This window comes from Gigantopelta aegis, chromosome 8, assembly GCF_016097555.1.
Source record: "Gigantopelta aegis isolate Gae_Host chromosome 8, Gae_host_genome, whole genome shotgun sequence".
Classification (NCBI taxonomy): domain Eukaryota; kingdom Metazoa; phylum Mollusca; class Gastropoda; order Neomphalida; family Peltospiridae; genus Gigantopelta; species Gigantopelta aegis.
In genome coordinates this window covers 71,888,528-71,902,378 of record NC_054706.1, presented here as the reverse complement: position 1 = coordinate 71,902,378, position 13,851 = coordinate 71,888,528, and the positions used below count along the sequence as shown (strand labels likewise).

Below are 13,851 nucleotides of genomic sequence, written 5' to 3'. Positions count from 1 at the left end.
TAATGGAAAAATGTTGCAGGGTTCCATCTCCCGTACTGCCAATCAGAAAGAGTAGCCCATTGTGTGGCAGCAGCGGGTTTCCTCTCTTATTGTCTCTGTTGTTATTGTTGAAGTTACACAATTCTTATCTCTGTTTGCTAACACTAGATTGTCTGGTCTTCTGCAATAAAATTAATTGAACTGAATTGAATTGAAGTGTGTAGTCCTGTCCTGTCCAGGGCGGACGAGTTGGCAGTAGTCCGAACTTGCGCCCATGGCAGGCGTGCGCTTATAACAGCTTGCTCTGTGAAACTATGTGCATGTTAAACTACTTGAACTTGAACCATACGTCCGACGTTATATAATCGTAATAAACATACGAGTGCGCCGTTAGACGTTACATAAAACATTCCTTCCTTCTAAGGTGTGATCGCCCTCGTTGGTCGCCGATCCAGAGGGGTGCTATAGGGGTTCTCAGGGCCGTAGCTAGTATTTTTAGCTACGGACCTGTTTCTGTGACAACCACCCCCTCCCCCTCGTCTGTTTAAAGTGCACTTTTTAATGACTGTTTTTAATTTATCATCTACAATTATACACTGTGATCTGAACAACAAACGTGATCAAGGCGGTACCTCTGCGGGGTCGAATGGGCATTTGTCAAAATAATGGTTGATTCCATGAATCTCTATTTAGTACCTCGTCTACAGGAAGACAACCACTCCCGAGGAGATCCTTTACTGGAGATTTCATCCTTCTTGCATCATCGAAGATTACTAAATTACAACTAACACAGGACAGAGCTCATTGGAATACGTACAACGGTGATGACATGCACTCATGAATCACTGCCATAACAGTGATAAGACATCACGTACTACATCCTTTGATATACCATATATATATATATATATATATATATATATATATATATATATATATATATATATATATATATATATATATAGGTATAGGTATAGGTTCTTTTTTAACGAGTCGTAACAATATCACAAGAATATATTGATTATTTCATCATTGGTTACTGGATGTCAAACATTTGAGACACAGAGAGCATCATTATCTATGCATAGATCGATAGAACTGATTTATTACATTCTTTTATGTCCAACTCTTGTGGATATATCTATGGAAGGTAATCTGTAATCATGCTATTATTGGATGATATAAGAGCATCGATATAGCGGGAAGTAAAGCTTTAGCCAGATTCCTTGGTTTTGATTTAACCAGATAAGTCAGAAGTTCTAATTCACGTGCTTAAAGAAACAAATCAGCACGGCTGCTGCCCATGAGGATTCCTATTTCCCTCATTCTCAGGTATATGGGACAGAGCTATCCCATGAAAGAAAGCCATGTAAGAAATTTCTATCTTACATGGGATATCACGCGCTTGCGTAATATATGACGTCATATTAATGTGAGGCGGTGACGTGAGGTCATTAGACACAGTTTTAAATTAATATTTTGTTATGAAAACCTTCATTTTAAAAGCTATCTTGTTAATTTGTAGTGTTAAATCTTATTTAACACATGAAACGAACACGGGAAATACGATAGTTCAGTTTTTCTGTGATAAAATGGTCAAATAAAAGGTTAATTGTTCAGCCATCTTTGTCTGTTCGTGTAAAATAATGGTTTATTTACGGAATGAATGAGAGAAAAAGACTCCATCATATGTGGTCATGTGGGATAGAAAAAGTACACCCTCGGTGGTGAAAATTTCGACCATGGGACTCGGAATGCCTCGTCCCAGGTCGTAATTTTCACCACCTCTGGTGTACTTTTTCTATCACACATGACCGCATATATGGAGTCTTATAATCTTCCTTCCCTGTATGTCCTATCTGCCAATCTGACATATATGTTGTTAATGACGAAGTCCAGTGTATCACATAATATGTCTGTCTCAGCGTTTATGAATTGTCTAGTTGCGTGGAAGATGGTTATGTATTTATATCTTTATTCAGCATCATTTGTAACAAATGCCCCAACACTAAATATATAATAACACTAAAGTAGAAATGCGTCTCTAAGCGTTTCCCCAAATAGACTACAGATCTCACCTTCCACAAATGAGTCCAGACATTTGCCTTCGACAAATTCATATCGCCCTTTTTTATAATCGTGTGACTCCTTCTTTACCAAAACCTGGATCCGCCCTTGCGCCCCCACTCCCATAACATAACTGGTATATCAAGGGTGTATAGTACCAAATCAAATCCCATAGACAACACTGGTAACATATGTGGCTAAAACTCCTACCTGCAACGTATCAATCGACATAGACGCCACGGATATAAATACTACCACCCCTCACCCTTAAAGTGAATCACAAAAACGTGGGTGTCAAGCTGCTCATTTCTGAGATAACGGCTAGCGTCTATGACTACCCTAGTTCTGCACAAAATTTGAGTACTTTTTTTTACAGGTACCCCATACATGTTCCAAGCACAAGGCTACTTGACACAGTGGTACTAGATGAAATAAAATTGCATACTTTTTTTAGCCCAGATGAAACTAATTTTTTTTACACACTCACATTTATAACCAATCACAGGACTTGTGGTGTTCACTTCTCTATCAAAAGTTGGGTGCACCTCGAACTTTGACCCAGCCGGAAGTTATTTGGTTTAGTACTACCTCAACGGTCGTAGTATACTTTGCTGTTTTCAATAAGAGGGCTTGCTCCCTCTCTCTCTCTCTCTCTCTCTCTCTCTCTCTCTCTCTCTCTCTCTCTCTCTCTCTCTCTCTCTCTCTCTCTCTCTCTCTCTCTCTCTCTCTCCCATGTTTGACATCCAATAACCAATGATGAAATAATGTATTCTAGCGATATTGTTACAACTCGTTGAAAACAACCTATACCTCTCTATCTGGTATTTCAAAGACCGTGGTACGTGATGTTCTGTCTGGGATGGGCATTGAAAGATCCCTTTCTGGTAATGGAAAACTTAAGTGCGTTTACTCTGTAGAATACGTGTCAGAATTACCAAATGTTTGACATTCAATAGTCGATGACTAATAAATCAATGTGATCTAATGGTGTCGTTAAACAAAACAACTTTAACTCTATCTATAAGTATCTGTCAGTCTGTCTCTCTTTCTGTCTGTCTGTCTCTCTTTCTGTCTGTCTGTCTCTCTGTCTGTCTTTCGTTCTGTCTGTCTGTCTCTCTGTCTGTCTGTCAGTCTGTCGTGACTACATATCAGAATTACGAAATGTCTGACATTCAATAGTCGATGCTTAATAAACCAATGTTATATAATGGTGTCGTTAAGCAAAAACAACTTTAAAATAACTCTCTCTCTCTCTCTCTCTCTCTCTCTCTCTCTCTCTCTCTCTCTCTCTCTCTCTCTCTCTCTCTCTCTCTCTCTCTCTCTCTCTATCTCTCTCTGTATCTCTGTCTCTCTTCCTCTCCCTCTCTTTCTCCCTATATCTCTCTCCCTCCCCCTCCCCCCGCTCTCTCATAATCGTATGTGTTAAGATTAACACATTTCAGTTATAATTTCAGTACTGAGATGTCATTAAATAAATAAATCAATAAACAGTAGTATTCATTTTCTACCCTTTTCTCTGTGAATATTTTACATTTAGTAATATAACCGTATTTAAAGGGACATTCCCGAGTTTGCTGCATTGTAAGATGTTTCCGACTAATAAAATATTTCTACGATTAATCTTACATATTAAATATATTTTCTTATTTAGAATATCACATTATCAGTGTCTGTATATTCCACGTGTTTCTGGTCGTCTTAATATTTGTAACAAGCCCAAACTGGATTTCGTCTTCAAATAATTTCGTACGTACAAAAAAATATATTTTAGGAAATAAAATGAAATGTAACCTAGTACAAACATTAGAATGATCAGAAACACGTTTAATATTTTATGTAGAATAATATATTTGTCACGGGGATTCTATAATTCCCGTAACTGAATAAAACACGATTATCAAAATGTCTCTCCTACTTGTATATCTATTAGATCTCTCTGTAACAGGCTGTTAAACCCTAGTATGGCTCGTCTCTAGGTATGATCAGAGATACGATCTTATATAAAGTATATATTAATATAGCACGTAGTTCTCTAGAAACACAACAAAAACACAATACACTTTGGAATCTGTATTATCCTACGCTGACAAATGTACAGCCGTAGTAGTAAATTAATAACAGCAATAATTACAACCCAGAACTGATCACTTAATTAGTTAATCTCTAGGTGTCTAGTTACACAATATGCGAATCATTTCACCGTTACACCACACCCACACGTGTGATAATTGAGAAACGCTTACAGGAGAAGTTAATTAATAAAGGAATTACAACACCATTCCTAACTGGTTAATTTTTAATTAACCCTTACTACTCGTTCAGTAACGTGTGCTAATTTAGGACGCTTCTTGGGGAACTTAATTAATAAAGGAATTACAGCTCTATTCCTAACGGGTTAATTTTTAATTAACCCTTAACTACTCTTTCAGTAATCTGTAACACAAATTTAATACTGGTACCTATCACAATAAAGACAATAACCTACAGTTTACCTAGGGTCTTCTAGGATGACTGGCTAAGCTTTATATTACCAAATACTCATATAATGTTAGAACAAAAAGTCTACGATTTACTTCGTCAGATGACCGAAGACACTGTCTAAAGAATATTGGTATAATACAGTATTAAAATATTTAAAGTCACATCAATCACATCAAGGTTATACACAGAGCAGAAATGATATTTACCAAGTCCTAACGGACTACGTTCCCAGGAAGCTTCCTAATTCGTTCTCCTAGATATCTCTAAATCCTAGCTATTTATTCCAAAATCAGAATTGGCCTGGGGGAACAAGGCGGTACCTCACGTATCATCTCATATTCTACATTTACTAGAGTCGGTATATTTCTCTCTGATCGTCAGTCTGGCTATCGCCAACCGCGAGCAATCTCCTGGCCATAAACAGCACTACCGGAGATATTACGTAACTACTCGCCACATGGCCTCCGCAGCTGGACTAAGTGCATATTGGAATGTCCGATTGAGGACGGTCGCGTAGAAGTCTTACGTAACAAGTTGCCCATCTGGGCTACGGGCAATAAACTGCACACGGCCCTCTAACACAATTAAAATCGCCACAGGCGAAACAAATTTAAGAGCATGTACCGTGACAATATTTGATAATTAATTACACTCGTTAAAAAGTCTCAGTTAGTCGATAACATCTTTAAAAATTGCAGCAAACTCAGGAATGTCCCTTTAAGGTCATCACTCTACAGTTGGTTTTAACAGGAACCACGAATAATAAAATAAAAGGAAAGTAATCGTTAATAATTCACCATCACTTGTTTCTAAAACTGCGACTAAATTGGGCGTCAATCACAAGCCAATTGGAACTCCATCTAGAATGTGGGGGAAATTCCTGACCGCGACACAGATAACACCTGGTAGATCACTTTCTTAACCTGATTTGTGTGCCTTTATCCAATTATGCACTGTTGGTTTATTTATATGTATGTGTGGTGTACATAAATACGTTAAATAATTTTCTGTTCTAAGTAATAACAAGGAAATGGGTAGATTGTAAAACAAGGAATTGTATGTTTTTAGGAACCCGACCCAAACTAACAAAAGAATGGCCGACAATGTATTGTTTTGTTTCGATTTTTGTATTACTATCTAGATGAAAACGTAAAACCTATTACACGGAAGTTTATTAAAGTCATTAAAAATAATAACATTATAAACATTTCTGGCATTTAACTTATGCAACCTGGAGCAATCAGTTTCCGGTTAATTTATACGTCGCAGAGCAATCAGTTTCCATCGTGCTTATTTCTTTGGATCGTGTGGCTGTGGCAACAGGGTTGACAGCACACATTTGTGTTATTACCCTGTGATATCATAAATAACGCATAATATTCTCAATAACAGTGTAGCAAAATTGCTAATAGTGTGTTTTGTCTAACCTAGATTGTTAGTAAAAGAATATACTTACATACGCGATGTAAGGAATGTCAAACGACGTCGCCGCTAGAGCTGAGTTGGCGCAGTAGGCGTCGGGCCCGATGAAGACGGCCACGGTGTTGTTGCAGTAGAGCTCCACCATGGCGCGGTTGGCGTCCACGTCGGTACCGTCGACGTCACGGAAGTAGTAGTCGAACGTCAGCGGATGGTTGAACATCGTCGCGTTGTTCACGTAGTCGAGGGCGTTGAAAAACGCGCCCCCTATGTGACGCCCTATCCCGTTCTCCTGTTTGTGGATCACGAAGCCGATTTTCAAACGGGTGTCTGTCTGTACGTTACCAGTGTGCGATAGCTGTCCGCAAACCACCAGGAAGACGGCTAAAGTTGTCCACTCCATGGTTAGTTTTTAAAAGAGTTGAAGATGATCACAGTTAAATGTTTACCACATATTATCGTATCACAAAATTAGCCTTATCATCTGAACAAAATAGCACACTGCAAAGCATGGCGTACGTAATCTGTGACGTCAAGGATTACGTAATTCAAATATTAGGCTGTACTGTTTTTCATCCACTTGACTTCTTTATGGAGGAAACCAGCCTGAAAAAAAGACGATCTCCAGTTAAAACATGTCACAACCATATCACCGCATGCGACTTAGGCTACGTTAATGACGGCCATTACCAAAATAGCTCTCTTCTGCGGGGTACTAATTATAACTACTTATCACATGGTCGATGAAACATTAATATTGTCTGTCACCTTGTTAAATAAGTACACCGCAACCAATAATAGCGGGTCTCATTAGTAGTGACATTAAACACATGCAAATGGCGTGTCTGTAAAGAAATACTACTGCAGCTAGCAACTCGACATAGATGTGCTGTACTAGGCCTACTCTGTCGTTCGCTGAACATAATGAACGGTGTGTTAAATTGATGGAAAATGTGCATGTATTGCATCATCATTTAAGAATGCAACATACAAAGATAGATTTAGTTTTAATATTCAATTGTTTATTAGCATTGAGTTATACAGCTCATCTGTATAAAGATTACAAATACAACACATGTACAGAAGAAACAAACAAACCACAAGCAATTAAACAATACATAAAAATACATATAAAAAACGTTACCGCTATCAAGATTATTACCGGCCTCGGTGGCGCAGTGGTTAAGCCATCAGACTACATACTGGTAGGTACAGGGTTCGCAGCCCAGTACCGGCTCCCACCCAGAGCGAGTTCATAAGGGCTCAATGGGTAGGTGTAAAGCCACTACATCCTCTTCTCTCTCACTAACCACTAACCAACTAACAACTAACCCACTGTCTTTGACAGACAGCCAGATAGCTGAGGTGTGTGCCGAGATCAGCGTGTTTGAACCTTAATTGGATATAAGCATGAAAATAAGTTGAAATGAAAATCAAGGTTATTGTTAGCTCGAGCGTCATCTAGCGTTATTATATTATTTGTAAAAGAATAACGCTAAAGGACACTCGAGCTAGGTTATTGCCAACTGCTTTCATATAACATTGACATACTAGTGTGTCGTCATCTGGCTTAGTCGCTAAGAACGCTCGCTTGATGTGCTTTGATCGCGGGATCGAAACCACTCGAGGGACTCATCCTCGGACTGTGTTAAGATATCGACTTTATCCTACGAAGACGGGAATGGTGAAGGTCACGAGGATTTGCCGAGCGGCGTTCGCCGTTCGGCCTCAGCTTTATAAAACCGATATCGTAGGACACTAACCAGTTTTTATTTATCGTGACATCCACATAAAAGAAAAAATAATTAATCTATAATATCCATACATCAAAACAAAGTAGTTCTTAAATAACAATAATTTATTTCTTATTTTTATATTAAAAATTGTGTGCCAAACGGTTTTAAAAATCCAAATAGCCAACTAAAAGTAAAAGAATAAGTAACTTGGAGCAATATAACATTCATTTGATGATAATAACTATAGTCCTGTTCAATTGTTTTATATTTTAAAATTTTTACAAATTTTATATATAATTCATCATCTAAAATGCACGAAGTTGACTTATTTCCATTTTACAAAAATCTCTGTATGTTTTCAGTGCAGTTTGGTTCTCCTATAAATAAATAAATAAATAAGGCTATTTGCATAACAAAATCATCACTCTATAGTGTGCTTCAAACTAATGTTCTTTTCCACCTTCCTAGCGGAATGTATTGTAGTATGACCTATATTTAAGAAACAATTTGGAAACATAAGTCAATAAACAATTCAGGAGCGGATTCAGACAGGTGAGTCAGAGTCCAGGTGACACGCCCCCCCCCCCCCCCCCCTCCTCTATTTTTGTAAAACAATATATATTACAGAATACACAAAAAATGAAATCTTATCCCATCCACTTGTTCAAAAGCAACAACGGGTTTTGGGCCCCAGCTATTAAAAAAACCTTCGGATCCGCGCCTGATATGTCTCCAACGTCAGGAACGTCGCAGGACTGTAGGCATGCTCCAGGTTGGCACCACCCAGCGAATTGTGACCCGCAGACTTAATGTGTCACAATCAGTCATTAGCCGATTGTGGGCCCGATATCAACAAACCAGAAATGTGAATGATCGTCCCCGTTCAGGACGGCCAAGGATCAAAACTCCGGTTCAGGGCCGCTTCATTAAGACTTACACGTTGAGAAATCGAGGTCAGTAAGCCAATCAAATCGCAAGAGAACTCTGTGTTACATCTGGCGTTACAGTGTTTGGTCAGACTATTCGTAACAGACGGCATAGAAGTAACACCCTCGCATGTCGACCCTACGTTACCCCACATTTGACTGCGAGACATTTTGTTGCCAGACATCAATGGTGTAGACATAGGGCTAACAGGCGTTGGGCTCGGACAATGTTTTCGGACAAGTCCAGATTCACACTTGACTTACATGATCGACGATAGTGTGTCTGGCGACGTCCCAATGAACGCTACGCCAACGTCGACGAGGAGGGTCTGTTATGGAGTGGGGTGGCATTATCATGACTGCCAGAACCTAGCTGCATATTGTTCATGGGAGGGTCACTGGGCAGCACTACCGTGACAACATTTTTGCACCGATCGTTGTGCCCTTCAAACGTCAGGCTGGACGCCATTTTGTTTTTCAGGACGACAACGCACGTGTTCATCGGTGTCTACTGGTCACTGCGTATCTGCAGTAACCGTGGCCAGCCCATTGAACATTTGTGGGACATCATCAGCCGCCATCCAACTTGACTGAATTAGGTTTTACCCGTTACTAATGCAAATATTGAAAAGATAAATTGACAAGCACCACCTCTGTTGCCTATCTCCGGACCTGCATCACTATCCTGGCTAAAATCATGTACGCCAATCCCTTGTCACATGTGTGCTTGCGTTTTGCCATTAATTATTATTGCAATAAATATTAATACATCTCTGTTATATTATTGTGTTATATCTTAATATCCCCTACTTATTTTGAACAGTGTGTATTAATTTATCTAATCATCATAATAGCTTGACAATATATACAGTGAATGCAATATAACAAAAATCTAATAGTCTGGTTTCCGGCAAACACGCAGCCTCACTTTTGAACATAGAGCAGGGTGAGGCAATATCGAATTTTTAATCTTTATTCTAGAGACCTGGATTGGGGTAGAAGTCAGTTTGAACTTCGTTCGCAAGTGATGAAAGGGTCAGTCTGTCTGTCCTATATGACACAGCAAACGTCAAAATTGGTTCTTCCAGAGAAGTCTGGGGACCTCAGTGCCGATCAGCAAGGACATTTGCACAATCCAATAAATAATTCACTTATTAAATGAATAAACGTGTCTGTTTACACTCCAAAACGCCTGCGACCTTTGACACTCGGTTTCGTCTTCCGCTCAACAAAAGTACATACAGTGATGATTTATGTCTTTGTAAAATCTTCCCAACTACAGACTGCAAGAAGTAAATTAATCTGATTCCAGTTTGGCAGCAGACGTCAAGTATTTGACTTGACCATTCCTCGAGGATACGAATACGTTTTCATTTGCTATACAATTATTTCCATGAGTTAATTCTTAACAGTTTGCTAAGACGTCCCATTCTGACAAATACTCTAGCTACGTTCATCGACGGGAACGCGTAATAACGTACGGTAACATATATTAACGTACGGTAACGAACGTGTGTGCAACTACGGTGAATTGTGTACATTAGCGTATCTTACTGTGCGTGGTCGTATGGTATTATTGTACGTTAGTGTGCGTTACTGTACGTGGTCGTATGGTATTATTGTACGTTAGTGTGCGTTACTCTACGTGGTTGTATGGTATTATTGTACGTTGGTGTGCGTTACTGTACGTGTTCGTATGGTATTCGTGTACGTTAGAGTGCGTTACTGTATTTCGTCGTATGGTATTATTGTACGTTAGTGTGCGTTACTGTACGTGATCGTATAGTATTACTGTACGATAGTGTGCGTTACTGTACATGGTCGTATAGTATTAGAGTACGATAGTGTGCGTTACTGTACGTGGTCGTATGGTATTAGTGTACGATAGTGTGCGTTACTGTACGTGGTGGTATAGTATTATTGTACGTTAGTGTGCGTTACTGTACGTGGTCGTATAATATTAGTGTACGTTAGTGTGCGTTACTGTACGTGGTCGTATGGTATTCGTGTACCTTAGTATATGTTACTGTACTTGGTCGTATAGTATTATTGTACGTTAGTGTGCGTTACTGTATGTGGTCGTATGGTATTATTGTACGTTAATCTGCGTTACTGCATATGGTCGTATGGTATTATTGTACGTTAGTGTGCGTTACTGTACGTGGTCGTATGGTATTATTGTACGTTAGTCTGCGTTACTGTTCGTGGTCGTATGGTATTCGTGTACGTTATTGTGTGTTACTGTACGTGGTAGTATAGTATTATTGTGCGTTACTGTACGTGGTCGTATGGTATTATTATACGTCTGTGTGCGTTACTGTACGTGGTCGTATAGTATTATTGTACGTTAGTATGCGTTAATGTACATGGTCGTATAGTATTATTGTACGTTAGTGTGCGTTAATGTACGTGGTCGTATAGTATTATTGTACGTTAGTGTGCGTTACTGTACGCGATTGTATTTTGTTTCTTGAGAGTATCAAAACCATCACAAAAAGTTTGTTTTGTTTAACGACACCACTAGAGCACATTGATTAATTAAATTAATCATCGGCTATTAGATGTCAGACGTTTGATAATTCTGATTCAGTCATAAGAGAAAACCCGCTAAATTGTTTGTCCATTAACAACAAGGGATCTTTTATATGCACTTTCCCACAGACAGAAAAGCACATACCACGGCCTTTGATCAGTTGTGGTGCACTGGTTGGAATGAGAAAAACTCAATCAGTTGAATGGATCCACCGAGGTGGTTCGATCCTGCGACGCAAGTACCTTGGGTAAGCACTCAACCGACTGAGGTAAAATCCCGCTCCATAAACCATAACAAATGCATAGTGTTCAGAGTTGGAAGGGAGCAGTACCTAACTACTACCCCACCACCACCCACTACCCACCACCAAAGCCCCACACCCCCGTCCCGCTTCAAACACCTACGCATAATGCATGACGTCTCCAGTTAGAATTTAGCATTATGCTCTGTCTATAGAAGTGGTAGACACAAACAAAAACCTACCATACAATGTTATGAGGTGACATTAAAGAAGTATACAGTATATATTGACTTGCACACACTATCTAGAAAAACGTGTCGATATGCCCCTCAACAGGCTACCTAAAATGTATGGCACAGATCGTTACTACAGATCGCACAGTGGCAACGAACCTTTAGTCTTATCCTACAAACGGTGCACACAGTATTACAATGAGCATTTTCCATATAAGAGAAATCACAGCTTATCAGATTGACCAAGGTGTTGTATTAAATGTTTTACAAATATGGCATTGTGTGTTGGGGCCACTACCCATTAATATAAAAACCAATGACAAATCTATTGCGGTTGCAAGACACAATTTCTCTTATCAGTCGAGGACGTGCTATCTCCGTGTCTAATCTATTAATGAATATGCAATATTAGTAAGAGGACACACGCGGATTGGGTTGACATCGGAATAGGTGTTTACCCCCAGTCTTCAGTCGGTCTCTGGTCGGCCAACACAGACCACTGTGGACTCACAAGGAAGAGAAGGAATAAACTGGCACACTAACTAGTAGATCTACGCCACGTGAAAACACTAGGTGACGCTGTTATCCAAGTTAAAGGCACTGTTTATGTACAACTTTTATAAACTTTTTCGTTTTAACAAGCAACTGTTCGCACAGGCTTTCAACGCCATTAAAAGCCAGTGTCGCCATTTTGGAATATAATCAATGTCTGCAAAGTAATTGCACGCACACAATTAGAAAGGAAAATAAAGAATTAAATTAAAAATGTTAACGAAATTAAAGCAGCGAAACGTTTTGTTTTCAGAACGATATTATTATTTCATATTGCAACTTATTTTCGTGCTTATATCCAATTAAGGTTCAAGCACGCTATCTGGGCTGTCTGTCCAGGACAGTGGGTTAGCTGTTATTTGGTTAGTGGTTAGTGAGAGAGAAGAGGGCGTAGTGGCTTTACACCTACCAACTGAGCCCTTAATAACTCGCTCTGGGTTGGAGCCGGTACCGGGCTGCAAACCCTGTACCTATCAGCCTGTAGTCGGATGGCTTGACCACTGCGCCGCCGAGGCTGGTTTGAACGATACATTGCTGTAAGTATATTTTACTTAAAATAGTACGGTAATATTCAGTGGCGGATCCAAAAAAAATCCATTTAGGGGGAGGGGGGGGGCTCCAATGACATGAGGCGGAATGCCAAGGGAACTTTGGGGGAGGTTTGGAGGGGATCGTAAAAAAAAAATGAAAATCAATATATAATAAAATTATAACTGTCGCCTTTGATATTTACTGAAAAGATGTAAGAATGGCTAAAACTCATGCTACTACCTTTAAACATTACAGTTATTTGTAACACATGGCACAAGCTTTGCAGTGGTTGTCAGTGGTTCTACTACTGGGTAATTATGTTGTTGATTACTGGGCCCGTGCCTAGTAAAATATCAGTTTGTAGACTGAAATATTGAATGACGCTGCACGCATGCAATGTATACTTTGTTAAAGGCACTATCCGGAGCATTCAGTCATTGTAACATGTTTCCGACTGACAGTCTTTTTGGCGACTAAAAGTGCACACTAAATACATTTCCTTGTTTAGAATACCAGTGTCTGTATATCCCAATGTGTTTGCGATCGCGTGCTAATGTTTGTAGCTGTCAGTTTCATTTCACTTGGTAGTACACGTTTATATTTTTTTGAACGTACGTAATAATTGGAAGGTAAAAACCAGTTTGTGCTCAACAAAAAAACCACCCTTTTTTATACACCGATATTTATACAAGAACAATCTTCAATGTTCCTTTTGTTTTTCATCAAAAAGGCTTCGTATACCGCAAACATATCACAATGGCAGCAAACTGGAGACAGTGCCTTTAAAGTTTCAAGATATTATCACAGACTTGAGTCAGACTTTAAACAGTTTTAAAAGCACGGGGTCTTGGTTAGTTTATAGTAACTTACGACAGTGAAAAATAAAACATTTTAATTAAACAAAATTATTGCCTATATATTCTCACAGACATACCAACATGTATTGATAACAGATGGACACGATGAACTTCATATTACAGTCTCACACTATTAACAATGACACACTTGACAAGAACAGTAACGTAGCGATTTATTAGTGTTACGTCACCAGCAATAGTGTATTGTCTAATTTATACTGACTGCAGACTGAGTGCTATGTTGGTGATAAATAATAGTAATACGACTTTCTGATTTCACAGAACAATAACGGATA

The 13,851-nt window shown here is 39.1% G+C and overlaps 1 protein-coding gene across 1 annotated transcript in view; it reads right to left on the bottom strand.

Annotated features, from left to right (window-relative positions):
• The window catches only part of LOC121378403 (guanylate cyclase 32E-like), a 71,150-nt gene that overhangs the window by 45,858 nt on the left and 11,441 nt on the right, over positions 1 to 13,851 (bottom strand). Inside the window, exon 2 of the mRNA XM_041506558.1 lies at positions 5,984 to 6,552. Coding sequence (XP_041362492.1) covers positions 5,984 to 6,349 — 366 coding nt within the window. The 5' untranslated portion in view covers positions 6,350 to 6,552. The remainder of the gene's footprint in view (positions 1 to 5,983; positions 6,553 to 13,851) is intronic.